Source organism: Hippoglossus hippoglossus, chromosome 14 (assembly GCF_009819705.1).
Source record: "Hippoglossus hippoglossus isolate fHipHip1 chromosome 14, fHipHip1.pri, whole genome shotgun sequence".
Taxonomy (NCBI): domain Eukaryota; kingdom Metazoa; phylum Chordata; class Actinopteri; order Pleuronectiformes; family Pleuronectidae; genus Hippoglossus; species Hippoglossus hippoglossus.
The window spans coordinates 18,677,727-18,693,863 of record NC_047164.1 but is presented as its reverse complement, the minus strand read 5'-3'; the positions used below and the strand labels follow the sequence as shown (position 1 = coordinate 18,693,863).

Below are 16,137 nucleotides of genomic sequence, written 5' to 3'. Positions count from 1 at the left end.
CTGGCTTTATCTCTCTGTCCTTGTGTTTTTGTGTTGCTCCTCTGCTTTTTATGATCTTTGCTTGTCCCCCACCTCCTGTCTTTCTCTTTTCCTCCTCTGATAATCTGATGTTGCCTCGCCCCTGCCTGTTTCTTACATGCACGCAGGAATGAACGTGCACATGCATTCGCATTAATATAAACTTGTGCTGCTGCTGCTTTACTGGAAGCTGTCAGAGACCCATGAAGGTTTTTCTCTGTCTTTTAGCTCCACCGCTCTGCTGGATTCTCAGAATTGATCTTTTAAGGCCATCCATTAAGCATCAGTGGTTTTTTGTGGCTTCTCCCGAGATCGCTATCTATTATTCACATTCAAACACTTTGTCAGATCCTCTAGAAAAATGTTAAAGTCACTTTGGTCTCGTAAATTCTTTAAAATGTTGCATGCTGCTCTCAGAGTGCACTGCTGCAGTCAGGTCATAAGCCATTTGTGTGTGCCCCCTCTCCCTCTTTTTCACTGGCTCTGTGAAGGGTTCCCTTAGTGCCAAGAACCACACACTGGGGATTTAATGTGGATTAATTAAGACTGTTTGCTGGGTTTTGGAGATTTGCTTCCCCCTTTACAGAAATATATTGCAGCTATGATCTCTTCAGGCATCCAGACCTGTATTCGAACTATGTCTGGATTAGTCTACCTAAAAGAAACCTGCTCGACCTCCTCTAGTCATATGACTGCACACGTTCAGAAATCAGTTTTATGCTATGCTGCTATGTATGGCTGGTCCTGCCTGATTATTGAATACAGTTCCCCCTTTGTCATAGTTGCAACCTGTTGATCTGAATGAGCATAACTCACAAGCTCTTCTCTGTTAGAAAATATGTAACGTTATAAGCTTCATAAAGACGATATTTTATATGACACAAGAGGAGAAGTTTTCCTTGTAACATTTACAATAATTATAATATACTTGACATGCAAGTATCTACCAAGGCAAGAATTTAAAATTCAGATTTTGATCTTAAGTCAAAAATCTTAAGTCAAAGATGTTTGCACAAAAAGAGTGGGTAGGTTGTTGCCATGGTAACGCCATCATACTGTTATTTCTCTAAAGTTTTATGCAGATCCAGAAATGAAAAAATGGGCAGAATTCCTAAAAGAGGACAGTTAAATGTGTGAACATTTCACTTGTGAACAATTTTGTCACAATTTATCAAACCGTTTAGCAACCAAACATAAATTCTTAAGAGTTTTTCACCACGGCCTGTTGAAAAAAAATTATTTTTTCGTTTTGAGTAATTTTTCATGACTTGACTTGACCAAGTAAACTAATAATAGACAGATTAGCTTGAACATTTAAACTAGTTGCCTGTTCTAATTCTGTGGCTGATTGGATGTTTTTAGACTCCAGGTTTTGACGCTATGTTATAAAATTCACAGTACTGATACAAGTTTTTTTTATCTGCATGTTTTAACAACTCTGAAAGGGCCCAAGTCACTCTTAACAGTCCCAATACCCCCATCACTCTCAGTGAAGTGAAAAGTAATGGGGCTTTGTGCTGAGCTCTGTGGTGATTCGTCATTTGTCGACCACTATCCCTTGTCTCAGTAAGGCTGGGAGGAAGGGGAGGTCACAGGGGTTACAGGATTTAGAGAAGAGTTGCCCTTATGTCAAAGGTAAATGGCTGTCTGCCATTTAACTGCAGCTAGTTTAGTTAGACCATCAAAGCTGATTGTGTGTTAAGCTCAGTGTTAATCAGGATGGGGAAGACTAAAAAGAAGCCATGGCAACATGGACCCCAGGAGTATAGTGTAATTTTGCAGCAATACCAAAGTTTACCCTCAACAAGAATAACTGCAGCAGCATTTTATTCTAAAGAAAGACTATGAAGAATTTATCGAGATCCTCTGCGTGGATCATAATTATCACCCTGACACAACATGAAGCAACAATTGGAAATGAGGGTCTTACGTTGACCCTGTTCAGACCTGTTATTAACATCCGTTCTGAGAGATCTGATCACAAGTGGTCAGCCATAAGTCCATGTGTTTACACCTTATATTGAAATACGTCCCGAATGTGATAGGATCTCATTTCCCTGCTCTATATGCAAATAATCACAAAAAGACCAAATAATGCTGTTATTACCCAGTCGGAAGAGTCTTTCATATGTGTCACTATCACACAGCGAAAAGAATGTGGCCACTTGGGTCCTAGACCATCTTATGTGGTTTGAGTGATTGGATCTCATGACGCATTGAGGTTGTATTTGGGAGCACTCAGACCTGTACTACCCACTTTTAATCGGATCACTCAGGACGTATGTTAATACCAGGCCTGAACGGGGTTGTTACATCAGGTTTTGATTTCTTGGTTATACCACTAAGCTGTGCCTTTACGATACCTACACTTTAATACAGCGTAACTTTAATATAGCCTTAGTTTATATACATTTCAGCTTTACCAGATTTTGTTTCGGCAAGTGTTAAAAGGGCGCAAATCTTTAATATTGCATTGTCTCTCTTTGCCCTCAACCAGGGCTAGTTGAGCATGGGCGAAACTGGACAGCCATTGCCAAAATGGTGGGCACCAAAAGTGAGGCGCAGTGCAAGAACTTCTACTTCAATTACAAGAGACGCCACAACCTGGACAATCTGCTCCAGCAGCATAAACAAGTAAGCTGTTGATTATCTTACGCTCTCTACCCTTGATCTGTCATTGTCATTGCGTGTATCAGTGACTGTAATGTATGAACGCAAGATACTACTTTTCTGTGTTTCCCAGGATACAAGGCGGGCTCGTGCTGATAGGTCTCAAGGTGAAGGTCTAGCCACAGCATCACCTGATGATGATGAGGACAACGCAGATGACAGTGAAGGTCAGAGAGATGGATAATATGAAAGCATGTGCTCATCGTTAGGCGCACACACGCATACTCAAGCATGCTCACACACATTTGTTTTGGACTTTTCTTCCCGTTTATCTGAGGTACAAGTGTTAAAGCAACGTTGCTGGAAGGACAAAATGGACTGTTTATCCAGTTTTTTGTCCTATCCAACTTTGTGCCTGATATTACCAAGTATTAAGTAAATAGATTAAAGAGAGAAAGATTGTAGTGATCAGTACAGTGCAAAGCAGTAAATCCTGATCTGAAATGCCTCGTAGTTGTCATGAAAGAATTTCAGTTGATAGCAATGTGCTTGCTGTCTGTTAACTGTAGTTTTAATGAGAGAGGGGGGGGGGGGAGGATCAAATAAGGAAAAAAGGCAAGGGGGAGAGGAAGAGATAAAAGATATGAACCAATTCTGACTACATAGGCGCCTGTTGCATAAGAGTTCTTGGCTTTGAAGACTCAACAAATCCTGCTCTTTAAACACAGTGCTGGTTCTTTTGTTTGATCCAGTCTGTCTACTCGCCTCACTCCTTGCCAGAAGTCCTCATGTTTTCTGGTATTACATGGTGCAGGGATGAAAAAGACAGCTATTTGTAGAAATACGGATAAACACTGAATATTATTAGTTTGTAAAAAAAACCCAGTTCACAAGAAAGCAGTGGAAACAACAGGAGGTCAAAGGTTTTGTCATGTTTATTTGACTTTCTTCTTTTCTCACAAAAAAAACAAACTGCACTGTACGGCCTTGGTGATCTGCAGATCCCACATTATATATTTAAACATGAAGCCACAAGAGGCTTCAGTACAGCTCTATTAAATTGTACTCACAAACATTCTGATGGTTGTCATTTAGATGTTTAGTAGCTTAATCCTCCTCTCAACAGTGGAGGAAACTGTTCCACTAGTCAGGAGATATAGTGTGTGCTGGTCTGATATATGAATGTTGCTGAATTAATTAATGGAAAAAATATTTTAATACCATTTTCAAAGGATAGTTTTAATTGTTGAGGTTTTTCATTCATTTTCGTTTCCACAATATTTTTCTGTCTTGTCCTTTATTCTTACATGAAAATTCAATTTGCTCTAACGCCCTGTCAGTTGCAAGTGGTTTCATTCATCTTCGACATGTACTAATTCATCTTGTCATGCTTCCTTAGGTGGTGACAACAGCTCCGATACAGAGAGCGCCCCCTCCCCCTCTCAGACTGACTCATCAAAGTCTGGTGACTCCAAGAACGCTGCGGGAGATGCTCAGTGCTCTGACCAGGACAAAGGTCAGGGCAGCAATGGAAAGGCCCCAGAGACCTCATACGGGGGACTCTGTGTCAAGGAAGAGAAAAGTCCGGAGAGTGAGACTGGATCTCAGGAAGAAAAGACCAGGGTGGCTCCATATCCTGGCTCAGTACATCCCAAAACTGAACCACAGGATGTGGACATGAAGACCGGAGAGGTTCAGGTGAAGATGGAGCCTGAGATGAAGGAGAATAGAGAAAAGGGTGATCATGGCGAGATGCATAGGGATCTCCATTCAGATAATGACTCCAGTGCCACCTGCAGTGCTGACGAGGATGTGGAAGCAGAGCCTGAAAGACAGAGGTGTGTTTTTACCTGACATGTTCTCAACTTGTGTGAACAAAATTGCAGTTAACAAGAACATGGCACACTGATATGCTTTGCCTTTTGTCTCGGCAGAATATTCTCCATGGATAAGCCTTCACTGCTCAACCCTCCAGGCACGGTGCTGGTGTCCTCACCCAAGCAAGTCCAGCTCAACATCCAGCAGCTGCATCAGAGGGCAGCTTCCATCCCAGCCATGGTTAGTCACAGTTTCATGTTGATCCATTTAGACTGGGACAGAGGCAGGCAGCAGGTTATAAACATACATACACATCAATCATTATCAGCAATGTGGCCAGATCACAAACTCTTGGTCAGTTCGATTGTGTGCTGTTAAGTCGATGTTAACTGTTCGGTAATCTCTAGAAACAGATATGCAGAATCTGTAGGTGAGGGACAAGATTTTGGGTCCGGAAGCCTTTTTTTGTTTCTGTTTCTAGTTTGACCAATCACGTTTGAGCAGGCTTTGGTTGCCTGCAGGTAAACAGTCCATGTTGAGAGCAAGACGGGTGGATCACATTGACCGAAATGCATCTGCAAGGCTTTTTATTAATGTGCATTCATATGCAGATAGCTCTTAAACGAAATTGGCCAAAATGTCATTGGGACCTAAAACACCAACAAAAAGTATCGCTGTTTGTGTTTTGTGTGGTGAGACATTTGACTATTGTGATAAAAGAAACAAGTCGGACTGTAAATAGTGTAGACAAAAGGAAGACAGTCTTTGCTCTGATATCTGCTACCCCAGAAGCCACAAAATGATGGCTATTGTCCTCTGAGGTGAATTCATCATCAGATGCTAGCTAATGGGCTCCTAGATGGACTGTTTTCTAATCTGTAAATTTAGAATTTGTATTAAGGTCTTTATATGAATGTATAGTCTCACTTTTATTTATGGTCATGAAATGTATCTCATATCTTTTTAAGTTCCAAGATATGCAGAGAACAAATTTTATTTTTGATTATTTTGTTGTGCTCTCTGTGCAGTGCTTCAGTATCATACCTTAATTTCACCTAATCTGGACCTTTTCCATCATTACCCTTCTAGTTGCCTGGTCCTTTTGGACCTGGTTGCGTGCCCATCAGTGGTTTTGCCATGTTGCAACACCAGATCAAAGCGGTGCACGAGTCTGCCCACCAGGAGGAGAAGCAGAGGCAGGATCAGGCAGATCTGGATCGCAGACCACCCTTCAACATACGTAGCCCCACGGTGCTCGACAGAGATGGTAAGTGAAAAAAAAAAAATATCCTCATTCTGTCCTCATCACTCCTCCTCCCTATTCATTGCTCCATCAGCCTCGTTCCCTGTTGCTGTGAGCAGTGGACTATTTATAGCTAATGCATTTTTAGGCCCAGATCCTTTTTGTGCAGTTTCAAAAAAGGAAGCGTTTGAAGGTGATCTGTACTGTTGTAGTGTGGTTCCGCCTGAGCCAAGACAAAAAAAGTTAGCTGACCCTGTTTTACACAGAGGTGTGCAGTGGTGCGCCTACTGAATTGCCTTTGGAAGAAAAGGACTGTGGTGCTTTTTGAAGTTGATTGACTTGACAAGTCAGCATCGGACACTTGCTGGGTCTGTGCATTCAGTCTGAGTTTAGCCACTTGGCCTCTAAAGGGAGAGCGGTGAAGTCACTAGGCAGACTGTATTATCTTTTTTTTTTTGCAAAGCTTTTAGCACCTTTTAGCCGCAGTGCTGTGAAGAGCAGAGCAGCTGTCAGTAAGCTGCTGGGCTTTGGCACCAAGATATTTATTACATAGGTTTCAGCGGGTGTGTCCAGGTGGCGGTGTTAGTTGAGAGGTCCGTCCATTCTAGGTCAACTCAATGCTCACTGGCATTGAGTTCTTGTTTTAATAGTGGCTGTCTTCCCTTTGTCCCTATGCCTGTGTACTGCAGGTAAGCTCTTATCCTACTTGCCTTATGACATGAAGCTGGCTCTGGACCAGGAGGCCCACTCTGGTCTGCCAGGCTCTCCCTACAGACTCTCTCCCAGGGAGCTGAGCAGGGCCTCACCCCAGCCTGACCCCAACGCCCCCAGTGCCTCCCGCTACAGTGTGCCGCCAGGTAAAAGCACACATCTTCACCTCCCCCCTCCCCCCTCTCTCCCTTCTTGCCTCCTCCCTTCCTGTGCTGATATAACGTAGCTTCGTCCGACGCACATTGAGCCTTTTGTGTTTGACAATGGAGGCACTTTGTTGACTGTCGGCAGCAGGATATTTATTTATATAGTTTGGACTGACAAAGAGTTTACTGAGGTTCAGTTTGACATGTTTTGATATTTTACTATCATATGTAGGGTGTCTCTCTCCAGGGATATTGAATCAGAAAGGTTAAATTAAACCGAGTCATAAATCGTTTCTAGTAGTATTTGTCTGGGAATGTGTCATTTTCTGTGTTTTTATAAGCAATGTTTTGTTTAATAGGTGCTTGGGTGGACCAATGTTAAATAACAGTCAATTTCTTTGTCTGTATTGGGTCTTTTTCTTTGGTTCATTGATGCATCATATTATAGATTTATGCTTCTTAGGCTCTGCAGAATCTAGATTCCTTTGTGTGGTTAATGCCCTGTGTGCTTGTGCATGTGCACCAGTACAGATCAAACAAGCAGGAGCCAGCTCTTTCTGGTTCTAACACTTGAGTAGGCTGGCCACTTTATAACTGCAGCAAGTACGTCAGTGTATGAATCTGATATTTTTTGTTCTGTCCACCAGTGCACAAAGAAAACACAGGCACATATTTGTAACCTTAATCTTGCCCTTTGTGCTACATTCTTGTTTCAAGCTGATGTGGTTTGTGAATCAGTGCCAATCAATAATTGCCATGGTCATTCATTTAATTTTGTGTTTCTATTGCTTAGAATAACATAACATTACCTATTTGAAAATGTACTTCACTTTTCAATCCACTGCTACTTACATTTCAATGACTAAGACCAGATAACTCACATTTTGTAAAATTAGTTAAATCAGTCACCTTCTGTAATTTCTAAATTCACAACACCTACCTTATTTAATCACCTACACAATGTGCAACAGTTAATAACAAACACAGTATTACATGCATGTATATGAAACAGTGACCGTGACACAGTGTTGTTATTGTAATAAACAGAGAACAAAGATTACTAACCGTAACAATATACATTATCTGTAGCTCTAATGTTATATCTCATCCATCTTATAATGGAGCACATACCTGTGCCTGTTTTTATACTAACATGATTTTTAGTTGCTGAATGAAGAACACCCACACTATAACACCCTGAACAGAAATGAGATGACCTCTGTAAGTGGTTGTTATGAAGAATTACCAATCTTTGAATAAGAAAATCTAATTTAACTAATAAAATGACCAGCAACTTTCCCTACAGTTCATCCAATATCACTTTGTCTACTTTTAATGTTGTTCACTACCTGTTTAGTAGAGCTTGAAATATACAATTGAATTACACCATGAACCCTCTTTTATTGCTGTTGTGACACTGATTGAAAGTTTCATAAGTTGGATAATTTTCAGTAATTTGGAGGAATTTTATGAGTCTAGAATAAAGTAACTTATGGTGGGAGCAGAAGTAGGATTGCTGTTGATCTTGCTGGCAATTTGTGCTTTATCAGTATTTTACAGAATTGCATTGATTAACTATATTTACAGAATTATAATTCAAGGACAAAAGGGTGCTGTGCAACAGGAAGAGGCAGTTGGACTGTTACTGAATTTCGACTGCAACGGTTTCTCTTTTTCAATGCAAACACATTTCTTGTGTCCTGACAAATTAGGTTGTTGTCCTTTATGGTGAACGAAGCATGAATGTTTGACACAGTCTCCCTGCAACAGGGATTTATAAATTTGTTATGGAGTGGCTTGTTTTCTCATCTGTCCCTGGATGAGCCAGCAGGACGATGACGTCCATACCCGCTGGAGGAACTCTCATACATTAGCATTTTTGATTTTATAGAGTGCAAAGCATGAGGTGCACTCCCTGCAGGGAGGTTACTGCCACTCTGTGTCTGTATGTGTTTGTGTGTGTTATGATCCATTTCGTCTGCTTTCCCAGGAGATGGTTAAATAGACAGTAGGTTTGGGACAAGGTCACCTCAGGCTGAGGAACAAGCTATTAACTGATGTCTTCAATACTCACTTCACCACTCACTGGAGTCTGTCAGAATGAAGCTGAATATTTTATCATGCAGTCTTTGATTGAAAATTAAATTTAATGGAACGCGTATGTTGGCTGGATCGGAATAGCATCGGGGGAATCAGAAGTGATTTTGCAATTTCTTTGCACATATGTTATTTCACTCCCAAAAGTTGGCTTGTGAAACTTTTGAAAAAAAATGTTTTTGTCCTTTTTTATATTCCCACCAGTCCTTCACCCTGCTCCCAACCAGCTGGTCCAGAGTATGCCAGATGGAGTTCGTGTGACATTCAGCAGACCCAGTCGACCTCCCAACATTCCCTCTCCTCCTCCACTCATTCCAACCTCCAAGCCCACGGACAAGCCGTCCTTCATCCAAGGAGGCTCCATCTCCCAGGTAAAACACCAGGGAGACCATGACATGGATTGAGTGGTGGCCCCAGATTAACAAATGTCAACAATTACAATTCTTAAATTATCAATTTCATGTGAGCTTTAGCTTTAAATTAACTGACCTGGGTCAGATGTGCAGTAAGTCATTAAATACCATCTTATTAAAAGCATTGTCCTTATTCTCTTCCAAAAATGGACCAAATGGTTTGTAGTTAAATGACAAACTAAAAGAGTGCCGTGTAACTTGACCTTAATAGCAACATAGACTTTGTTTGCACAAATGCAACTCTTAAAATTGAGAATTAGAAGCTTTGATCCAGGAGGAGACGCCACTGTCATTTAGAACGGATGCTTTCTGTGTCATATGTTTCTGAGAGCTTAAAAATGAGAATAAATTAAAAAGGCACAGAAAAAAACAATGTATTACATTAGAAACTCATGGCAAACTTTAGGTAAGCAGTCATCAATTTGTCATTTACTTTGAATTAGTTAAGGAGAATTATTCAGTGCAAATAAATGTATATTTGAAGGGAATGAAGGAAGTGTGAAAATGTGCACCAAGTCTTATTTTTCCACTGCACAGCTTCTCGACTGTCATAACTTGATCTCAGCTCACTTGGTAGCTCAGTTCAACAGAAACTAGTGCATGCTTACATTGTTACCACATGGTAATGCTCAACACAGATCCATAACCTGGTAAATGGACTTTTGTAAAAGGTGTAGTAGTGATGAAAATTAAGTGTTTATGACTTGTTTGTTTTCACATACCACAGTTTATAAATGAATATCTGTAACACATAAATGTGCATCAACGTCAATTGGAACCACTGTCTTGTTTTCATGAACACAGTGACCTGACCTTAAAAACTGTTCTTTGACCCTGCTTTTCCAGGGAACTCCTGGCACATACCTCCCACCCCATGCTGTATATGGCCCAGAGGGGACTAAGAGCACTGTGGGCTCCATCTCTCTTGGTCTGCCTCGGCAGCAGGATCCCAGCAAACCTGGTATGACTCCAGAAGGTCACATTGCTACACTGTTTTGTCATCAAACAGTTCAAACAGACCGGACCCCATTCAGATAAAACCAAACAAGAGGCTTCTTGTGAACCAGAGGACTTGAATGCAACTATTTTAGTGAAAACTCTGCAGTGATGCAGGATTATTATACTTAACGGGCTACGAGACTTTCTCTTGCTACATCATAGCATTTTATTATTTGATACATTTTTTATCAAGTCAAATAGATGCACTACTGATGGTGCACTTTAAATCTGCTGCATGCTTTTTGCCAGTTTGTGTGATGACTGAAAAGTAAAGATGTGAAAAATCATCCATCCTATAAGGGAGTCAAATTAGAATATCACTCTAATCTGAGATCACATGTCTAGCCACTGTCTCTGAAGTGGTGTGTTCACTGACCTTTGCAGAAAAAAAGCTTATATTCCAGATCTTTCATGCTCATTATGCATCTTGCTACTTTACATTTATCCCCAATCACAACAAAAAGGTGTCTTAAATATATGTTGAGGAAAATATAGAATAAAGGGTACTGTCAAATATTTACATACTCGCTATTAATATCTCCTTATAGGATTCCTATCGTCAACACTAGCAGTCAATCAAATTACCACTGCTGCTGAAAACATAACTGCATAACTGTTACGCCACCAATTTAATAATCCATATTACATAATTTTACCGTGTTCAATGTTAAGGACAAATAAAGACGTACTGTTTTGTCACAAAGTAGGAGGTTGAAGGTTGTTGAAGGCTTTGGATTCTGGCGCGACAAAATCAAAACTTTGGTTTCAGTGCTGTTTTGCTGGTACATTATAGACACATAGACCGATAATGATCAGAGAACTCCTACAAATGAGTCTGTGTAGGTGTGTTTGATCCCACGCATCCTATCCTTGAGTAAGAAACTGAGCCCAAAGCTCCTGCTGGTGGGGAGGCCAACACCTTGCATGGCAGCTCTAGTGTGTGTGCGTGTCAATAGGTTAATGAGCTTTGTCCACTGAGTTAGAAAAGCTTCACACAAGTACAGTGCATGTACTGGTTTTAAAAAATCTAGTTTTTGGTTTAACTCCACTAATCACTCATCATTTTACCCTGTATTTCTTCTCTAGGAGGTGCATGTTCATCCATACAGGATGGCAGAGGCAACCAAGCAAAGATGGGCGAGGGTCTGACTTACAGAGGATCAATTACTCAGGTAATGACTGGATGAAATGGGTTCTTTTAGATGTTGTACTTGACTATTACATTCTCCTCTTTTGAACGATTTACCTAATGATTAAAGTGAGGAGGAGGACGCTGCTTTGGTTGATGCATAGGTCCCTGCAGGTTTTTTTTTCCTCATGTCCTACCAATTCAAAGGTTAAACTATGTTGACCCATTGACAAGTTAAGAGTTGGCTGTCATGGATGAGCCACAAGACCTACAATACACACAAAGCTTTGCATTCCCCTTCTACTGTAACAACCAGTGCTGCGTCAGCCATTGTGGTTGAAAAAAATGCTTTTTTCTTTTTCACTGGCTCAGTTGTGCCTGAGTCAGGAACTCTCATTGGCTCTCCCTCTACTTGATCCTTTTCCTCTCTTTCCACATTTAGTTTTTAATGTAAACGGCCATAGACTGCTTCATGTTTGGAACCAATTAACAGCTTAATGGATTGTTTCATACCGTCATCATCAGTGCACGTGTGATGAAGGTGCAGGCAGAGAGACTAACTGAGCCAGTGAAGAAGAAAGAGTACTACTTTCAACCAACTGCTGAGACAGTAAACATGCTGGAGAGGCATCAAAACAGCCTATTCATCATCGTGCTCGAATGTGACCATGTGAAATTTTAATTTGCACATGCTCAAAAAAATGGTCGCGCATTCAAACCATTTTTGTCACAGTCTGGAGCAGTGGAGTCTGTGTTGTGTTACATCTTTGCTCTTTTCTTAAATAGGGCACACCGGCCCTGCCCCAGTCCAGCATTGCTGCTGACCTCCTGAAGTGCACAATCACAAAGCTGGCCACAGAGGACCTGAACATCCCAGACAAGGCCAGAGGAGAACAGTTGGCTAAAGGTCACGTCATCTACGAAGGCAAGAGTGGTCACATCCTCTCATTTGATGGTAAGTGCTTTGATTATTGATATACAAATTAACAAGTGTATTTTTTCATTAAGAATACAAACATGATCATGAAATGTGTCCAAAAGCTATCAAGAACCCCAGGGAAAACACCCGCAGCCCCAGAACAGGCCATGAGATGAAGCGCTCTTACGACATGATGGAGGGATCCATGGGCAGGAGCCACACCGGCAGGGAAGGAGCTCAATTCGAGGGTACTGCTTGTGTGTCATTGAGTTTACAACACGTATTCTGTTTTTTTCCTTCTGTATCAGGAGTGTGATGGGGCTTATTTGTTTCTCAGGTTTAATTAGCAGAGCCTTGCCCAGAGAAGGAGTCCATGGAGATTCTAAGGAAAGACCAATGATGACTGGATCCATCATGCAAGGTAGCTAATAGTACAGCTTGTCACATTTCCACAAGTTGCTCACTGTTACTAGCAGAACAAGGAGAAAAATCTGAAATACTTTGAAATCATTCCCAGGAACACCTAGAACTGCTGCAGAGACGTATGAAGATGCCATGAAATATGGCAAACAGATCAAGCGAGAGAGCCCACCGATCCGGTCCTTCGAAGGGGGTATTGGTAAAGGCAAGCCCTATGAGGGGGTGAACACTATCAAAGAAATGGGACGTTCTATTCACGAAATCCCCCGGCAAGAACTGTCTGGCCAGGACCTCTGCAAGACCCTTGACATGTCAGACAGGAGGGTTATGGAGGGATCCATATCTCAGGTAAGACAGTTGGAGATTTGAAGAGCTGGTGTCCACATATTATTCGAATACTACTGGTCTTAGTTTACTTTTTGCTATTAACCCATTAAATGGTAAATGGTCTGTATTTATATAGCGCTTTTCAGGTCTTGAAGACCACTCAAAGTGATTAACAGTACAGTTTTACATTCACCCATTCACACACACATTCATACAGTGCATCTACTGTATGTGCAGCAGGGGCATTTGGGGTTCAGTATCTTTCCCAAGGACACTTCGGCGATCCTTCTAGTTAGAGGATGATTTCAGTATATCACAATGTATTTCACGTGTCTTTAATATAATGACCTCGTGATAATGAGACTCTAGGGACAAGCACAAAACCGTTGCACCTGGTCTTAAATTTATATACACAGATATGTGTTGCATCTGGTCAAACTTGCATCATCTTATATACATAATAGATGAAACAATGAGGATGATGAATTTGTCACTGACCTGTTGTGGCCTCCATTTACCAGATTCACCCTCACAACCAGACGACTATCAAGCACAACGTCAAGTCCCTCATCACCAGTCCCTCCAAGCTTCCCCACAGCATGCCTCAACTTGAGGCCATGGAACGGGCCAAATACGAGGAGAGCAAGGCAATACGCCACACCTCTGCGGTCAACTCCACCACCTCAGTCCTTCGCTCCACACACCAAGAGGCGAGCAAATCGCAGCTCAGCCCGGGCATGTACGAGGATGCCAATGCTCGCAGGACCCCTGTCAACTACAGCACGAATCCCGTATCCAGAGGTTCACCTATGCTGGGACGTGCTGCTGAAGGTATATTCCATATTCATTCTACTTACACTGTGGACTGCAGGTTCTTAGCCATTCATTAATTGTCTTAATAGGCAATATAGGCAATTATAATGTTAGACAAAATTGAATTCGTTATCTTGCTAAGTCGGGTCTTCTTGTTTGCCAGAATAAGCATATTAGGAGTACTATGTAATATGCACTCACTGCCGAGGTCATTGGGTGGACATTAATTCCTGAATTTGGATTTCTGCCACACATGTATTGTTTTGAGATGGTGTTCTGTTACTGTTTAACTAACTGGATGAGTCATGTGGGTTCCTCTTTCCTACAAAGGTGGTATGAGCTCTGTGAAATCTGCTGCACATGAAAGAAAGGGTGCCATGACCCCAACACAGAGGGACAATGTCCCGGCAAAGTCCCCTGTGTCGAGTGGGGACCCTGTAGCCTCTCACAGCCCCTTCGACCCCCACCACCGGCCTGTTGTTCCTGGGGAAGTTTACCGACCGCACCTGCCTCCGCATCTTGACCCCACCCTGGCCTTCCACAGAGTGCTGGATCCTGGTACTGTGTTTAAACCCTTTCCACTCTTTCCACCACAACTATAAACTGAATGATAATAGCCTTGATTGTGCATAAAGTGATGATAGCAACTCAGGCCCTCAAATTCATAGGCATTACATGTCCAGGATCTTTTTCAGCTGTCGACATCAGCAGGAGCGATCAGTATCTGTGAGCCTTCTGTTCATATGTTTTGTTTTTCTCCCGTCCTTTGCCACAGCGTTCATGTTCGCCAGGCAGCAGTCACCAACAAACTACCACAACACCTACCAGCTGTACACCATGGAGAACACGCGGCAGACCATCCTCAACGATTATATCACTTCCCAGCAGATGCAAGTCATTCCTCGGCCTGACATGACCCGGGGATTGTCACCAAGGGAACAACCTGTTGCTATCCCTTACCCAGCTGGAGCACGAGGTATGGCCCTCCACCAGCTGAACCTCTCTCATCTGCCACATCTGGCAGGGGAGAGGCTGTGGGCAAGGGGAGCTGTAGTGTGCAGATTGTGTGCTTGTGAAGTAGTGGCTACCTTTTCCAGACGCCCAGAAGCAAATGACCTACAGAAATTTCGCCAATTTGCTCTTAATATTGGGGCTGCAAAGGATTCGGCTGATACTACTACTCAATTTCCCAAGTGGATTTGGTTTTCCAAATCTCCCTTTGCTTAGTGGTTGCCTCCTACAAGTTGACCACTATTCCACTCTCTTTGCAGCCCTGTTGCTTTCTGATAAATCTGTATTTGGGAGCACTAACAGATGACGGTGATGGGTTACAGCTAAATGTATCCGGGTGTTCGTAAATTCAGAAATTGATGGATCGGATTTTGTTGTTCACCGCTGGCCCTTTGCTTCTGTCTGTAAAAGGGATTATTGATCTAGCCCAGATGCCTCCAACTATCCTGTTGCCTCACCCTGGGGGAACAGGTGCTCCCACTTTGGAACGCACCGCCTACCTCCCCGGAGCTCAGCCCCCTTTCCCTCCTAGGGCTTTCAACCCAACCTCCATATCGCCAGGTGAGGACCCCTCCCCTCCCTACCCCTACAACCTATGTTCCTTTATCTACCGTGCCACGATCTCCATGTTCCTTCACACTTCTGTAAGAGTGCAACCCTGCGTAGGCCAGAGGTGTCAAAGGTCAATTCTGCCTGTCCAGTCACAGATGAGGTTGAATCTTACTGCACTCATACTGGGAAGGGTTTCTCACCACACTTGAGTGTTGCATGGCCATAGAATTTGTTGGTGCACAACATGTAGGATTGAGGTGTCAATATGTGGCAGCTGAAACTCTGTAATGCCTTGTAATTCTTAGCTGTATTATCTTACCATACTTTTATATTTAGTATAATTCAGTATAAGCCATAAAAAGCCTAGAGGCACAAAAATGGTTGAGTGATGTGATAGGTCTCCAGATCTTTTTTTTGGATAATCATAATCCTACCTAAAAGGGATTATGATTATCTTAAAAATCCGTAATTGTAATTATAAACATTCTAAGCATATATACAACTAAAGCAGCAGTCTGTTGCAGTCAACGTTTCATCTCAAGTGGTAAAGATGGCAATATTCCCCGGACAGAATATTACCATGGTTGTGCTGTGACAGATTCCAAGCGTGTGAGCAAGGCTCTGGCCCATCCTGCCACATGACGGGTATGTGTAAAATCTCATGTCTCTGGTGTTTGTCGTTGTTCTCCTCAGGTCACCAAGCCCATATTGCTGCAACTGCTGCCGCCAATGCAGAGAGGGAAAGGGAGAGGGAGCGTGACCGTGAGCGTGACCGCGAGCATCAGGAGAAGGAGAGGGAGAGGGAGCAGCGTGAAAGGGAGAGGGAACGGGAGAGGGAAATGAGAGAACGAGAGCGCGACCGGGAGCGAACCAATGAATACATGCGTGGAGGTGAGTTGTTTTGTTGTTGT

General features: G+C 42.4%; 1 protein-coding gene across 1 annotated transcript in view; it reads left to right on the top strand.

Moving 5' to 3' along the window:
* Window positions 1-16,137, top strand: part of ncor1 (nuclear receptor corepressor 1) — a 50,934-nt gene that overhangs the window by 28,893 nt on the left and 5,904 nt on the right. The window contains 18 exon segments of the mRNA XM_034606023.1: window positions 2,516-2,652; window positions 2,762-2,855; window positions 4,028-4,466; window positions 4,563-4,686; window positions 5,536-5,713; window positions 6,379-6,546; window positions 8,848-9,014; window positions 9,903-10,017; window positions 11,142-11,227; window positions 11,971-12,139; window positions 12,226-12,351; window positions 12,441-12,524; window positions 12,621-12,871; window positions 13,372-13,681; window positions 13,994-14,221; window positions 14,439-14,639; window positions 15,086-15,235; window positions 15,920-16,117. Of these exon segments, the coding sequence (XP_034461914.1) occupies window positions 2,516-2,652; window positions 2,762-2,855; window positions 4,028-4,466; window positions 4,563-4,686; window positions 5,536-5,713; window positions 6,379-6,546; window positions 8,848-9,014; window positions 9,903-10,017; window positions 11,142-11,227; window positions 11,971-12,139; window positions 12,226-12,351; window positions 12,441-12,524; window positions 12,621-12,871; window positions 13,372-13,681; window positions 13,994-14,221; window positions 14,439-14,639; window positions 15,086-15,235; window positions 15,920-16,117 (3,225 nt within the window).